At 39.7% G+C, this 13240-nt stretch overlaps 1 protein-coding gene across 4 annotated transcripts in view; it reads right to left on the bottom strand.

Moving 5' to 3' along the window:
- The window catches only part of INPP4B (inositol polyphosphate-4-phosphatase type II B), a 478846-nt gene that overhangs the window by 49495 nt on the left and 416111 nt on the right, over positions 1 to 13240 (bottom strand). For all 4 annotated transcript variants that reach the window (XM_075929897.1, XM_075929896.1, XM_075929898.1 and 1 more), the window contains 2 exons: positions 11395 to 11535; positions 5131 to 5228 (listed from right to left, as the gene is read on the bottom strand). In XM_075929897.1, coding sequence (XP_075786012.1) covers positions 5131 to 5228; positions 11395 to 11535 — 239 coding nt within the window. The remainder of the gene's footprint in view (positions 1 to 5130; positions 5229 to 11394; positions 11536 to 13240) is intronic.

The raw sequence follows: 13240 nt of genomic DNA, 5'->3' as shown, positions 1-13240 counted from the left end.
TGACTAAGCAATTCAAGATTCTGTACTTGATTCTAAGTGCTTCATAGGCACAGACAAAGCACATTACCTTTTTCATATTAGCTGTTTCCAAACCAATACTGAAAAATATTAGAGATAAATCCAGTCAATTTTTCTGTTTTTTTTTACAGCTGTGAGATAAAATTAATGTATCAATTGTTAACATTTAAAAAAAGTAGTATCGTATATCCAAAGGAAATTTTATGAAATGCATCACTAAACAGGTGCCTTTCTTTCCTTCAAGTTGGCAAATTGAGTAATTTCGCCTACAATAAACCAGGCAGAGGTATCTTCCAATGATTAAACCAGATTCATTAGAAATAGAAAGATCCAAAATTTATTTCCAAATAAGACAGTGAAAACTAACAAGCACATTGTAATGCAAATTAGATAGCCATTTCCCTGACTTGATCACAAATAGAATGATGCATGCTTGATCTGCAGATTTATCTTTCATTTCTAATAAAGGTGCTAACTATATATTATAAGTGAAAGAAGCTGAGAAGTTATTTTAAAAATACATAAAAAGGAGTATGCTAAAAACTCTCTGAATTTCCCAACCCACATGCAGTACTGCATTGTAAAAAACCATAAAAGCAATAATAAAGGGCACGTTAAAAACTGGTTTTATAATTATATTATTAAAAATAAAACAATTATCTTATTTAAAATTTGCCTATATATTATTTTACCTGCATACTGTGTCTACTTTTTTAACCACACACAGCATACATGAAGTGAATATACAGAAAAGAGTTTCTAAATATTTGGAATCTGTTTTGTATTATTAAAAAAATATGTACGCGCATCATAATATGCTCTTTACTCCAAGACATCACAGAAGATCCTTAATTTTGGGCAGACATGCATTTTACCATGGGTACAGAAATATTTTTAAATAAAATGTGTTGCTAAAACAACTCATATCTTGATTGTGTGTGAAAGACTGTTCAAATCTTTAAATCATAACAGTATTAAGATATCAAATTATATTTGTAGATTATGAATAAATATGTCCTAGAATTACTGTATCCTATCAAAGGGGTCCTATGGTATGGCACCATGGGACTCCAGAACACTTTGCATGCAGCTCTCTTTTCTGATATGAGCGTGGTTGGATTGTTGCCCAAAGATGAAAATGGCAAATTCCAACAGAGATGTGTGTTAATTGGCATTTATAATAGTAGCTTCTTGGCAGGAGTCCTAAAAATAATTCTTACCACATACTGTTACCTTTGTGTATGTGGTGTTCAATTTATTTTTCAATAAGCACGTTACAGTTTCATATCCTTAATATGTTCTGCTCGTTGATATTGTACAAGTGGTAGTCTATATTGGATGAAACAGTGGAGATACATAACTTCATTTGTATGCATTTTTAGTAGGAAACTATCTCCAAACACTTCACTAGTCTATATAGTTTAATAGGAGTAGAGAGTCAAAGGGAATGAGAAATGAAGGTGAGTGGGCAAGTGAAAACTGTTTCCATCGGTGGTTTGAAAAAAAGGTGAAAGGTCAATAAAGCAAGGATGTGCAGAATGGCTGCTCCAGAACTACAGAGGAGGAAGTTTGCCAACCAGAGGTGATGAAAAAGTAGGAGGCGGCCAGTTGAGCAGAGAGTGTGGACAAGAGAGAGAGACAAATAAGGTGTGCTACAGCAGCTGCACAGAAACCTTTATTTTTTCTCTCAAAACAAATCTGAAAAGAATCCAGAAGTGAGAGGATAGTCAGCGTCATAGAAATGACAATGTCCAGTAATGAATACCATCTGTCTTCATAAAGACAGTTACAATGTTCTTAAATAGAACTATCCACTTTGTAGTGGGAACTTCGCACATTGGAAGAAAACTAAGCCTGGAAAATTAAGGGACCATCAGTAGAGAATGGCTCTCACATACTTGAACAATGGGTTCCTATGAGTAGGGTCTTTGCCTTTGAATAGGCTCTCTCTTTGCCAGAACCCTGTTTCAGTGAAAAAGGGGTCAGAGTCCATGGAGACCATGCATCAGTGCGTGAGTGGTAGTAACAATGACCAGTTACAACTCAGACCCAGGATGATTAGCAGCATGTGAGTTTCAGCATTCGGATCCTATCACAACACTGCTCTCTCTTCAGAGAGCAGGGCTGGTCATGTAATGTCAGTGCAATGAGGCTCTTTGTACAGCATGTTTAAAATGGTGGAGCCTGAAGAGCTAGGATTTGAGGAGGCCACAGGGAAATCCAACAGTAAAGACAAGAGGGGAATTAGTGGTATAACAAACTGGGACTTAAATCAGTGGTATAGTTGAGCAATTTTGCAGAGGTGCCGATGGGCAGATCAGGATGTGGAAGAATTGATAATGGTCAGTAGGCAAGAGGTGGTTCTGCTTGGTAAGCACCATTAGTCAAGAAAGGAATTTCTGTCTGTAAGGCATTTAACTGAAGACAGTTGAAACGAAGCTGAAACTTTACTTGGGGCTTATCTTCACAGCGAGCTGCATCTCAGTAATCCAGGATATGAATCTACAGTGTACCAGTTTGCTGTGCTGTAACTCACAGAGCAGCAGAAGTCCTGGAATGTAGCTGAACACTTACACCTTAAAATGTACTTAAAGCTCTCCAAATGTATGTCTACACAGCAGTGTTCTTTAAGAATAACTAACATTATTTTGAAATACCAAAATGCGTGTCTACACAGCAAGTCATTATTTTAAAATAATGTTGATCTGGAGGACTTTTTACTCTGACTCCTGTAACCCTCATTTTACAAGGAATAAGGGAAATTGAAGGAAGAGTGTTCTTCTTTCGACTTCTTGCAGTGTAGACAGCACCAAAAGCCGAATTAAGCTATTGTGACTTCAGTTATGCAACTGATACAGCTGAAGTTGGATATCTTAATAGGGCTTTTGCCTTGCTGTGTAGATGTGCCCCAGCTGTGCAGTAAGAATGTTCATACAGGGAGTAATTGCAGTGTAGATAATGCGCTGTAAATACACATTCTACCTTAGTGCACATTAAACTTCCCTGTGTAGAGAAATCTCATGTCAAGAGAGCAGAGAAAGGGTAGATGGAGATGAGTTATTAAAAGCTGTTGAATGGTGTCTGTATCTCTTTCTCCTCTCTAGCTGAGTATCAGCATTTGGTATATGCAATTAAAAGATGAAGAGAAAATAAACAGAGGAAAGAATGTAAAGAAAGACCAAGAATTGCACATCTCTATCAGAAATAGAGAAGCTGCAGTAAGAGAAATGTGATGTGATGAAAAATGTGCAGTGAGGCTAGATAAGCCCAGTTCTTGAAGGGAAACATTCTTACACAGAGGTGGTCCAGAAAGATGGTTGTCAATGACTGCAATAAGATCAAGGACACTGAGAAGACAGCAGCAACAGTAAAAATGAGGTGAAAGGAGGAAGACACGTGGGAGAACAGTTACATTTTATCATCAGAATAAACGCATGACAGTAAAAAAAAAAAAAAAAAAAGAGAGGGGGGGGGAAGTACCTGTCAATTGTAATGCCTGTGCTAATGAGGCTAACTGAGTGGGCTGGAAGTTCCCCATACATAGCTTTTGATGTCAGATGGGTGTTGAATGAAAGAAAAAGGGATTTTATAATGGGCCATCCAGTTCAGGTCTTTTTTCAAGCCACAAGAGATAGTAGAAGGCCAATTCTGGATTTTATAAAAAGTGTACAGAGTAGAGGCAGATTTGGGGGGAGGAGGGAGGATTGTTGATATGGGTAAAGGAGAAAAGGTTGTTGTCAGTGATACCATATGCATGGAAGAGAGGAGTAAGTAATGGTGGCTTTGAGATGCACACTGCACATTAATGCACATAACAGAGCAACCCAGAATAATACTGTAAGAGATCCAATCTTTAATAAGTAATGTATGATGAAAAATAGAAAGATTTTACAAACTGTGGAAGGAAAAACATTCTAAAACATTAATCTAACAGTGAGTTGTAAGTGTAAGACAAGAACACAGTGAAAAAATGAAGATTTTCTATCTCTTTATAAAAATAAGGAGTTACGGTGTCAGAGATAAAGTCATTTCATGCAGCCATTTGAAAAGCTGAGTTTCTCAGCCTGTCACCTATTTAGATTATTGCTGCAGGCAAATAGAGAGTAAATTCATTAGCAAGAGTCTACTCTCTAGCTAATGCAACAATTCTGGCAACTTCAGACAAGAAAGGCTGTCTTGCATAGTACTTAAAATTATTCATTTGCAGATTAAAGAGATGGCAATTGCAAACATCAAAGTTAGAGAGGAGCAGCAAAAGAAAAAATCTGATTAGCTGTCAAGGTGAAAAAAAGACTAACCCGAATGCCACTAATTCTAGTAAAAATTAAAAAAAACAAAACAAATAGTCTTGCAGCACCTTGGAGACTAACAAAAAATGTAGATGGTATCTCATGAGCTTTCATGGGTACAACCCACTTCTTAACCCCCTTCTCTCTGCTGCATTTAAAAAGCTGGTGTGCAGCAGGGGAGACCTGGCGTGAGCTGGGAATCAGCTGTCGTGGCTTGTACTGGTTTCTCCCTTTCCCCTCACCTGCTGCACTTCTGATTTTAAAATGTATTAAGAGCCAGCAGGCAGTGTCTCGACTGGGTGCAAGCTGAGAATCAGCTGATTCCCGGCTAGTGCCCCTGCCTCCTCTGCCCTCTGCGGAGACTGTGCTTGGGGGGGACTGGCTTTTAAGCTAGGTCCCATTCCCTCCCATTGCTTCTAATGGAGGCAGGAAAGGGGGGAGAGGAAGTGACTAGTTGAGGGACTCTGATTATGCTTACCGGATAGTCAACTAGTCCACTAGTCACTTACATCCCTAGTAGTTACCTCTACTTATATTAATAAAATATACAAAACATGATACAGTAATTTACTACATTGCTACTGTTTCACCATTCTGCTTTGGCCTGGGATCCTGCAACTTGTGCTATGCAGCTGGTCCCCAGTGGTATACCATACAGACATGGGGTTCACCTACTTGGAATACGTTGCAAGATTGACATTTAAACATAAAGCAACTGCACAATAACACTTTTAAAGTTTCAGCATTACAATTTGCTGTGGTCTATCACCTATAACTTGTGTTAAAATCCATTTGAATGTTGTATTATTAATTTTATACTTACAATCAGGAGGCATTTTTTCACTAAACAACTTGTAATATTCTTTAAGAAGTTCAAAATTTTCCTGGTTAACCCTTTCTTGCAACGTGGTGTCTCCAAACCTTAAGAAAAAGAAAAGCACAGAGCAATGTTGGAAATAAAAAAAAATAAATTCTATAAACAAATACATCCCCACTCTACTGACTTACCTGAAACCAAGATGCAACACACATACTTAACTAAGTCTTCGCTATGGCTTCCTTATGCAAATAGAACTGTTTTTTCCTAATATTTGTTTAAAACAGATACAACACAAATCTAAAATATATGACACCATTAAAAACACTAGTTTAAACCACTCCTAAACATCTTTCAAACAAATGAACAAACTAATAGACAAAAAACCCTGCTTACTTGCATCTCATGACTATTAAGTTCCAAATCCAACTTTCCTGTAGACAGGCAGAGTAAATGCAAGGAGTTGCTGTGGAAGTAAATGCCAATCTGCCTTTCTACAAACATCACCAGCTTTTACATCCCATTTACTTGTGATGCAAATAATGCTTTTGCTCAACTATACCAATGTCTAGCTGAACTCAGCAGCTGAAAACAACTCAGACAAGAAAAAGGTAATGTCAGCAGGAAAATATTTTGAACACTTCACCACCACTCTTGCTGCACAATCTACTTACTGTCTGCAGCAAATAATCAAGGTTCATATCCTTGGATCCTTATGGACTCCTCTCTTTGTTCCTCATCAGCTGGACTAAGATTTCAGGCATTCTTTCTTGCATCATCAGCTAGCTAAATGATGTCCTTTGCTGTTAGATAGTGGCCTAGAACTGTGACTCACAACTTTGTGGCCTTCAGTCTAGATAACGGTGGCTGCATTTAAGTGAAGCTAAAAGACACACTTGAAAAAGGCTTCAGTTGTTCCACTATGCTATTGCCTATTTTTTCACCCAAAAGTTCAATAGTCTGACTCCTCACAGGACACCCAGTCAACTTCAGGATATCTGTTCTCATATCTAAGGCTCTCATGGCATTGGCCTAAGCTGCTTAAGGCTACAACTACACAACAGCAGAAAGCTGACAAAATACGAAACTTCAGCTGAGTAATGTAGCTGGAGTCAACATATCTTAAGTTGAGTTACTACAGGGTTTATACCTCAAGGGGGCAATGGGAGAAACTCTCACATTGCTTTACTGACAACCCTGTTACTCTAACACGGATGAGAAGAGTAAGGAATGTCAATCTGTGGTCCATTTGGCACCTCTTCATGAGATCTGCTAAATCAACTGCCAGTGGATCAATCTCAGTGTGTCAATAACAGGCAGTAGTATAGATGCATTGAAGAGAATTCTTTCTAAGACTATGATTTTCCATGACAGTTAGGATTCACAGATGCTACTCTTCACACCTCTAGAGTGAATTGCTGACAGTGAAAATAGAGTGTTCTTGCAGGAGGTTCAAAACTATAGAACTCTCTTTTTGGAGAGCTGAGAATAGTTTCTGAGGTCACTGCCTCCAGAGAGACATGTAACATCTCCAAGTCTAGCTTTTCCATAAAATCCGAAGCAAAAAGGAAAAGACAACAGAAGAACAAAGGAAGGGCAAAAAGAGCTGGAAGAAGGATATGGAGAAGAGAGAGAGAAAGAGAGAGAGAGAGAGGGGCACATGAGAGGTGAAGAAGTGGAAGAAAAGGAAGGGAAAAAAATCCAGCGATTCACTAGGAATAAGAGAGGAAAATCAGAAGGTCTTTACTGTATGGTGATAATCTATGGAAGGTGCTTTACTATGATAACTGTAGAACAGGTTGAATCTCTGTAATCCTGATTTCCTTGGTCTGGCACCATCCCTGGTCCAGAATCATCAGGATGACCCCATAAGGCTAGGAGCATTGCCAAACTTGGGGGTCAAGGGAGTGGAGCCTTGGCTGGCAGCAGAACTGCCCATTGGAGCATGGAGCCCCTGGTGGCAGCAGGGCCACAGGGTGGAACATGGAATCCCAGGGGGCAGTGGAAGCTGCTGGGGGGAATACAGAGTGCCCCCTGGGTGGCAGCAGAACTGCAGGGCTAAAGCAGACTCCCTGGTGGCAGGAGAGCGGGGGGAAGAGAGTAGAGACCCTGATTCACCATGGGCAGAGCTCCAGGCAGCAGTGGGGCAGCCAAGGAGGAAAAGTGGAGCCATCTCCCCTAGTCTGGGGCCAGGCAGGTCCCAAGGGTGCTGGACCAGCAAGGTTCAACCTAGATCCTTTTATGAGACACAAACTTGACATAATGCACAGTTCACCATAGGTTGGAAGTGAGGACACCATCTAAGGAGAAAGAATTTGGCCTACCTTAGGCAGACAAAAAAACCCAATCTGCACAGCCACAGTGTTACCAATAAGGATATGTGATATTAGTCTGAGTGCCTGTCTCCATATGTTTCTTGGTAGTATTGCTTTACTGATAAGCAGAAATTATGAGTTCTATTTTTTGCTTATGGATGTTAAAATTAGATTAATCAACTAATCAAATAGTCGTTGGAATTTCCATTGACTATTCAATTAGTTGATAAGGGTGCTTCTGCTCTGAAATGTACATTTGTTCCTTTCAAAGACTAAAACACTGCATTTAGCCTGGGGCCAGAGGAGGGACTTAGAGTCCCCTGCTGGTCCCAGGCTCCATGTGGCACTTCCAATTTGAAATGTACAAGAGACCCAAAGCAGGGGGCTCTTGTGCATTTCAAAGATTGAAACACTGGGGCCAGAGGAGGATTCTGAGTCCCACATTGGCCTTGAGCTCCATGCGGCACTTCCACTTTGATATCAACCAGAGCCCCAGCAGGGACTCTTGTACATTTCAAAGGTGGAATGCCACCGCTGCACCCCTGCCCCCTTCCATGGAACTGGAGCCGGGGGGAATGGCTTTTAAGCTAACTCCCCCCAGCACCTTATCCTCTCCCTCCCCCCCGCTGCCTCTTTCTGATAGAGGCAGCGGGGGGTGGGGAGGAAGCGACTAGTCGATTATTCAATAAGCTTTTCCTTATCAGATAGTTGACTAGTCGATTAGTCGCTTACATTCCTACTTTTGCTACAGAAATGGTCAGCCTATATAACTACTTATTCGGAGTGATGCTTTGTTTTCAATTACTTATAAGAAGCTTAGCTAGAGTGCGTACTTTGGAAAAGTTTGAATTTTCTAGGAGCAAAACACGGGCATAAACCTTGATCCTTAGCAGATTTTGAAGTCCATCTTGACAATGCCCTGGCAGGGATGATTTATTTGATGTTGGTCCTGCTTCGAGCAGGGAGCTGAAGTAAATGAGCTCCTGAGGTCTCTCCCAATCCTAATGCTCTAGGATTCCACGATTCACAGCAACTAAGAGGAAGGCTGGGCAGCAGAAACCTGCTGCTGTCACTCAACACCACTTCAGACTTATATTTTGGGTAAACAGATTATTGCTAATTTTGATGTGTTCTTTGTATTCAATAAAAGCAAAGGATTTTTGGAGAGGAAAAAACTCTGCTGTGTACCAATCATTTCTCAGCCAGTGGTTCTCTACCCCCACTGATTTATTTCCTAGCAAACAGACTAGTTACCCTAGCTTTCGGTTCAGATAGCCTGAGGTCACCACCCAGATAAGGAAAAAACATCAAACAATAGTTCCACAGCCACTATTGTATGCAATGGCTGCAGTAGCTTAAGCCACCACTGTGCCCATTACCACAATATGTAAGTGTTGCAATAGAGAAAGTGGATAATCTTTCATGGGTCGTTTGGCTAGCCTGGCTACATTGTTTTTGATAAAATACCATGCCACCACCCTTCCTCTGCATCTTTGCACTGTCCACATCTGTCCCAGCTGAACTGTACTATGGAAGTTGTGTAAATGTGCATGCAGAATTTGGATCTAAATTCTTAAGTTGTGTGATACAGAGAGGGTTAAAGATCTATGTAAACAATTCCTAGATTGTAATGCTGTACTTTAAGACCCTGTCATGATTTCTGTATGTCATATGCATGACTTCTTACAATGCAATCCAAATAAACATTAACTATATCTGCTCTTCTGTTGCAGCTTGCCTATCACTTCCCTAGTGTGTCAGAGTTACTCTTAAATTGAATATATTTCTAGCTGAGGCTCACTGACACTGGAGATCTTCTGTTCTACTGAAATAACATTTATTAGAACATTAATAAAAGATGATTTTATTGTTATTGTTTCATATTATCATCTCTCTCCAATTCTTTTAGATAATCTTAATACTACAAAACACATTAAGTGTTCCCAGTCTTAATTTCAAATCTCTAATACAAATGAGAATCTTTAAAAATCAGGGGAGTCCAGTGAAGTGGGATATTATTATTAACTTAAAGTTTTATGTTTATACCTAAAATGGCAGCATAGTTATTTCTCCATAGATTAATCCAATTTGATCTGCTTGCCAGACATGAATTTGTGTGTGTGTGTGTGTGTGTGTGTGTGTGTGTGTGTGTGTGTGTGTGTGTGTGTGTGTGTGTGTGTGTGTGTGTGTGTGTGTGAAAAAGAGCAGTACTTTGATTACTATGGACAACAGCACCATATTCCCTGTCACTTAGGCATCATCTTCAACTCAGCTCTTCCTCTAAATTCTCACATCCAGGCTGTATCTAAATCTTGCTCATTCTTTCTGCTTAACATCTCTAAGATCCCAGTCCTTTCTATCCATCTACATAGCTAAAACTCTCTTCTACGCTCTCATCTCACAGTTTGCAATACCTTTTGTCTCTGGCCTTGTCAAATACAATCTTGCCCTGCTCATATTCATTCCCAATGCTGCTGCAAATATAATTTTCTGAGCCTGTCATTTTGATGATATCTTTCTTTGCTTCTCTCCACTGGTTTCCCTTTCTTTACTGCATCAAATATAAGCTACTCATCTTCAGATTTAAGGCTTTTCACAGCCTAGTCCCACCTTACTTATCTCCAGTTCACTACTGAGATGTCAATTCCTGCTTCTGATTGGTCCATGCCAGCCTCTATCACCAACTTGTTCAAACTTCTAAAGCAAGTCCCTTCTAAAACAAGCTCTCTCTCATGCTGCCCCCAAAAACATCTACAATGCTACTTCCTTATTCTTCATCTAATCCCTACAATTCTTCTATGCATCGATGCCTACAACAAAGATTAGGCCCTGTATCCTTGTACTACTGTGTCCATCCATCCATCTCTTTTCTTAAACTTAGATTATGTATTCACGAAGAGCTGGAAGTCTCAATTACCACTTGAGCAGAAGCTGTTGTCTCAGCTGGGCTTGGAGAAGCTAACCTTTTCTGCTGCTGAAGTACTTTATTTTTAGCATGGTATCTCAATCAATGCTAGCATGGATATGTCTCCTAGAGCTAAAACACACCTTCAGCTCCAAGTTCAGTCATAACCCTGGACTGTAAACTCTTTGGAGTATAGTCCATCTCTTGTTTTGTGTTGGTACAGCACACTGGGGCTCTGTTCCACGACTAGAGTTCTATACATAATAATACAAATAATAAATAAGAATGTGTTTTCTCTAACTGTACAGTGCACCAAAAATATTAGCAACATGTAACTCTGGAGGCGCTTCCTTGTCGTCATGTATATTATTTAACATTACCGAGAGCCGTTCTTCACCTAGGAAGCAGGTAAATAGTTTGATGAATCTTTAATAGGAACTGCACTATATTCTGAATAGCTTGATATATAGAGGCTGTAGGCTGCCATATTTATATATTGAAAGTTTAGGATAATATAACATCACCATTCCTGCAACTGGGACATAACCAATTTATTACCTATTCTCTCTACTCATGTGCCCCATATTATCCATTTTTTTAAGCACGAGGAAAATATGTATCCCTCAGTGCCTGTTACCTGCTCAACATTTCAACTTCACATGCTGTGATAACAAATTAAGTGGTTTTAGGATTTTCCAAGAGATGTTTAAAAGAGCGAAAATCTGCTCTTTGAGAATACATCACTTCTGTCAGTGTGAACTAGAGATAAGTGTGTATATTCAAGGACAAATCAGGTTTTAACTGTAGGAAATAGATGAATATTTTATCATATATCTTTTCCTGACTTTTTGCACTGTTTGTTTTAGTTCATACCATCGGATTATCTCCCTTAATCTGATTTATATTTCTAATATGTACCAGAAGAATCTGAGCTGGCACAGGGCAAGTAATAAGCAAGATTCCATGTAATCCTGTGAAAGACCATCTGGAGTATCACAAACATCAGAAGCAGAAATTGAAACATGTATCTCTCTAAAGGTGCTGCCTTACCTCTCTGCAAGTGTTTGCTGTTCATTGATTCCAACATTAAAGAGGACTGGGTACACACGCAGCTGCTTTCCTTCTTTGATCTCTTGTGGCAGCAGCTCAAACATCTTTGCTGGAAGCTTGACCTCTATTACATAATGATCACTAGGAAAATAAGAGGAAGCATAAGAGATGAGACTATCTAGCTGTTCAATCTAAACTATCACTTTTCTAGGTCCCACAGCAAAGAATGTTTACACTTAGAAATCAATGTGTTTTGCCCCTGATAATTGTATTAAACCTTATAATTTCAAATCTCTTCCATTTATTTTTGTTTTAAAACCACAGCACATCTATAAGGAAATAGGATCAGTAATATAATTAGAAACTAGGTCTTGATAATGACTTCTTCACTGAAGTGGAAAAAAGGATTAAAAAGCGATTGAAGTAGAAAAATTAAGGAAGAGCCTCTTGCCTCATCACTTGCTATAGAAATATTAATATAACCCTTAAAATGCCATATGCTGAGCTACACCACAATTTCCATTTGGGTTGGACTCGAATTGGCCTGAAGTGCACTCCAATACAATTTGCATAACATCGTGTATGCAGTGAAAACCTGGGTGACATCTTTGCCCTATCGCAATCAATGGCAAAACCTGCACTGTGTTCAGTGGATCAGTGGCACTAGAAAAATATAGTTTAAAAATAAAGGATGGTTCATTACACAAATATGAATTCTGGTGCTTTTGAAGTAACATGATGTAACAATTTTGGTGTTTTATCTGTGTGTCTAGTCTCATTTTATGAAAATCATGTTTCAAGCCTCAATTTTGACTATTGCTTTGATAGTGTCTTTCACACTATACTGTTACCATCAAGTTGTATTGTATCATCATCTTGTTGAAATGGGATTTGTGCCTAGGTGTCTGACCCTGAATGGAAAAACAGCAAAGGTGCCTCTGCTCTCAGAGAACCATGGAATTACTAAATCTAGAGACTAAGGCAATGGAAGCTGGTTCTCCCGGTTTATATCCAGAGGACTGGGGCTTCAATTACCCAATGAGGGCTTTCCAGCCAGCCAGAGGAGACAAACCAAACATTGCCAGAAAGCAGACAGTATCAAAGGGAAGAGGGCAAGGAAAGACTTACCCACCTGATGCAAGGATAGGGCTAGTACAGACTCATAGAGGAGAGCATACAAGGGTCTGTTGTTTTGCATAGCTCTTTATAATTCTTGTACTGTTTCACAATAATGTGTGGGAGTGGTTAAGCAGTTCTTCTGTATAATCTTTGTGTTCCTTCCTAGATCTGTCATGCAGTGCTAGAAGAATTAAAGTATAATCTAGCACTGTGGAGTCCATCCAGTTCTGAAGCAGTAGCCGCTCCAGTGAACTAGCCACACTCAACTGGCCAAATAGCCACATGTGGCTAGTGGTGAGCATATTGGGATTGGTCCTGCCTAGAGCAGGGGGCTGGACTTGATGACCTTCTGAGGTGTCTTCCAGTTCTATGGTTCTATGATATTGGACATGAAAGATCTAGCATGTCCATATAGGTGGAGCTGTAGAGAGATCATGAGAGCATGCATAAGCTACAGGGGAAATTTGGAAGGCTCCTGGAAGTCTGGGCAGCTGGACCATGGTTTCCTACCATCTCAAGTGCAGTCAAACAGGAAATTTGTGGGAGTGTGTTTGAAAGGCCAGATCTAGATATACTGTCCAGACCTGGTGTGTTTGGAAGCAAGCAAGATTTCAAGTTTGGGTCCAGTATTGCAGACTGGTGACCACACATAGCGGGGCCAGACAGGGGCCTTACACATGCCCTAACTCAGTTAGAAGTAAGGCAAATCCGGTATTGTTAATCAACA

This window comes from Pelodiscus sinensis, chromosome 5 (genome assembly GCF_049634645.1).
Source record: "Pelodiscus sinensis isolate JC-2024 chromosome 5, ASM4963464v1, whole genome shotgun sequence".
Lineage (NCBI taxonomy): Eukaryota > Metazoa > Chordata > Testudines > Trionychidae > Pelodiscus > Pelodiscus sinensis.
Note: the sequence above shows the minus strand (reverse complement) of the source record. Positions and strands in the feature narration are given on the sequence as shown.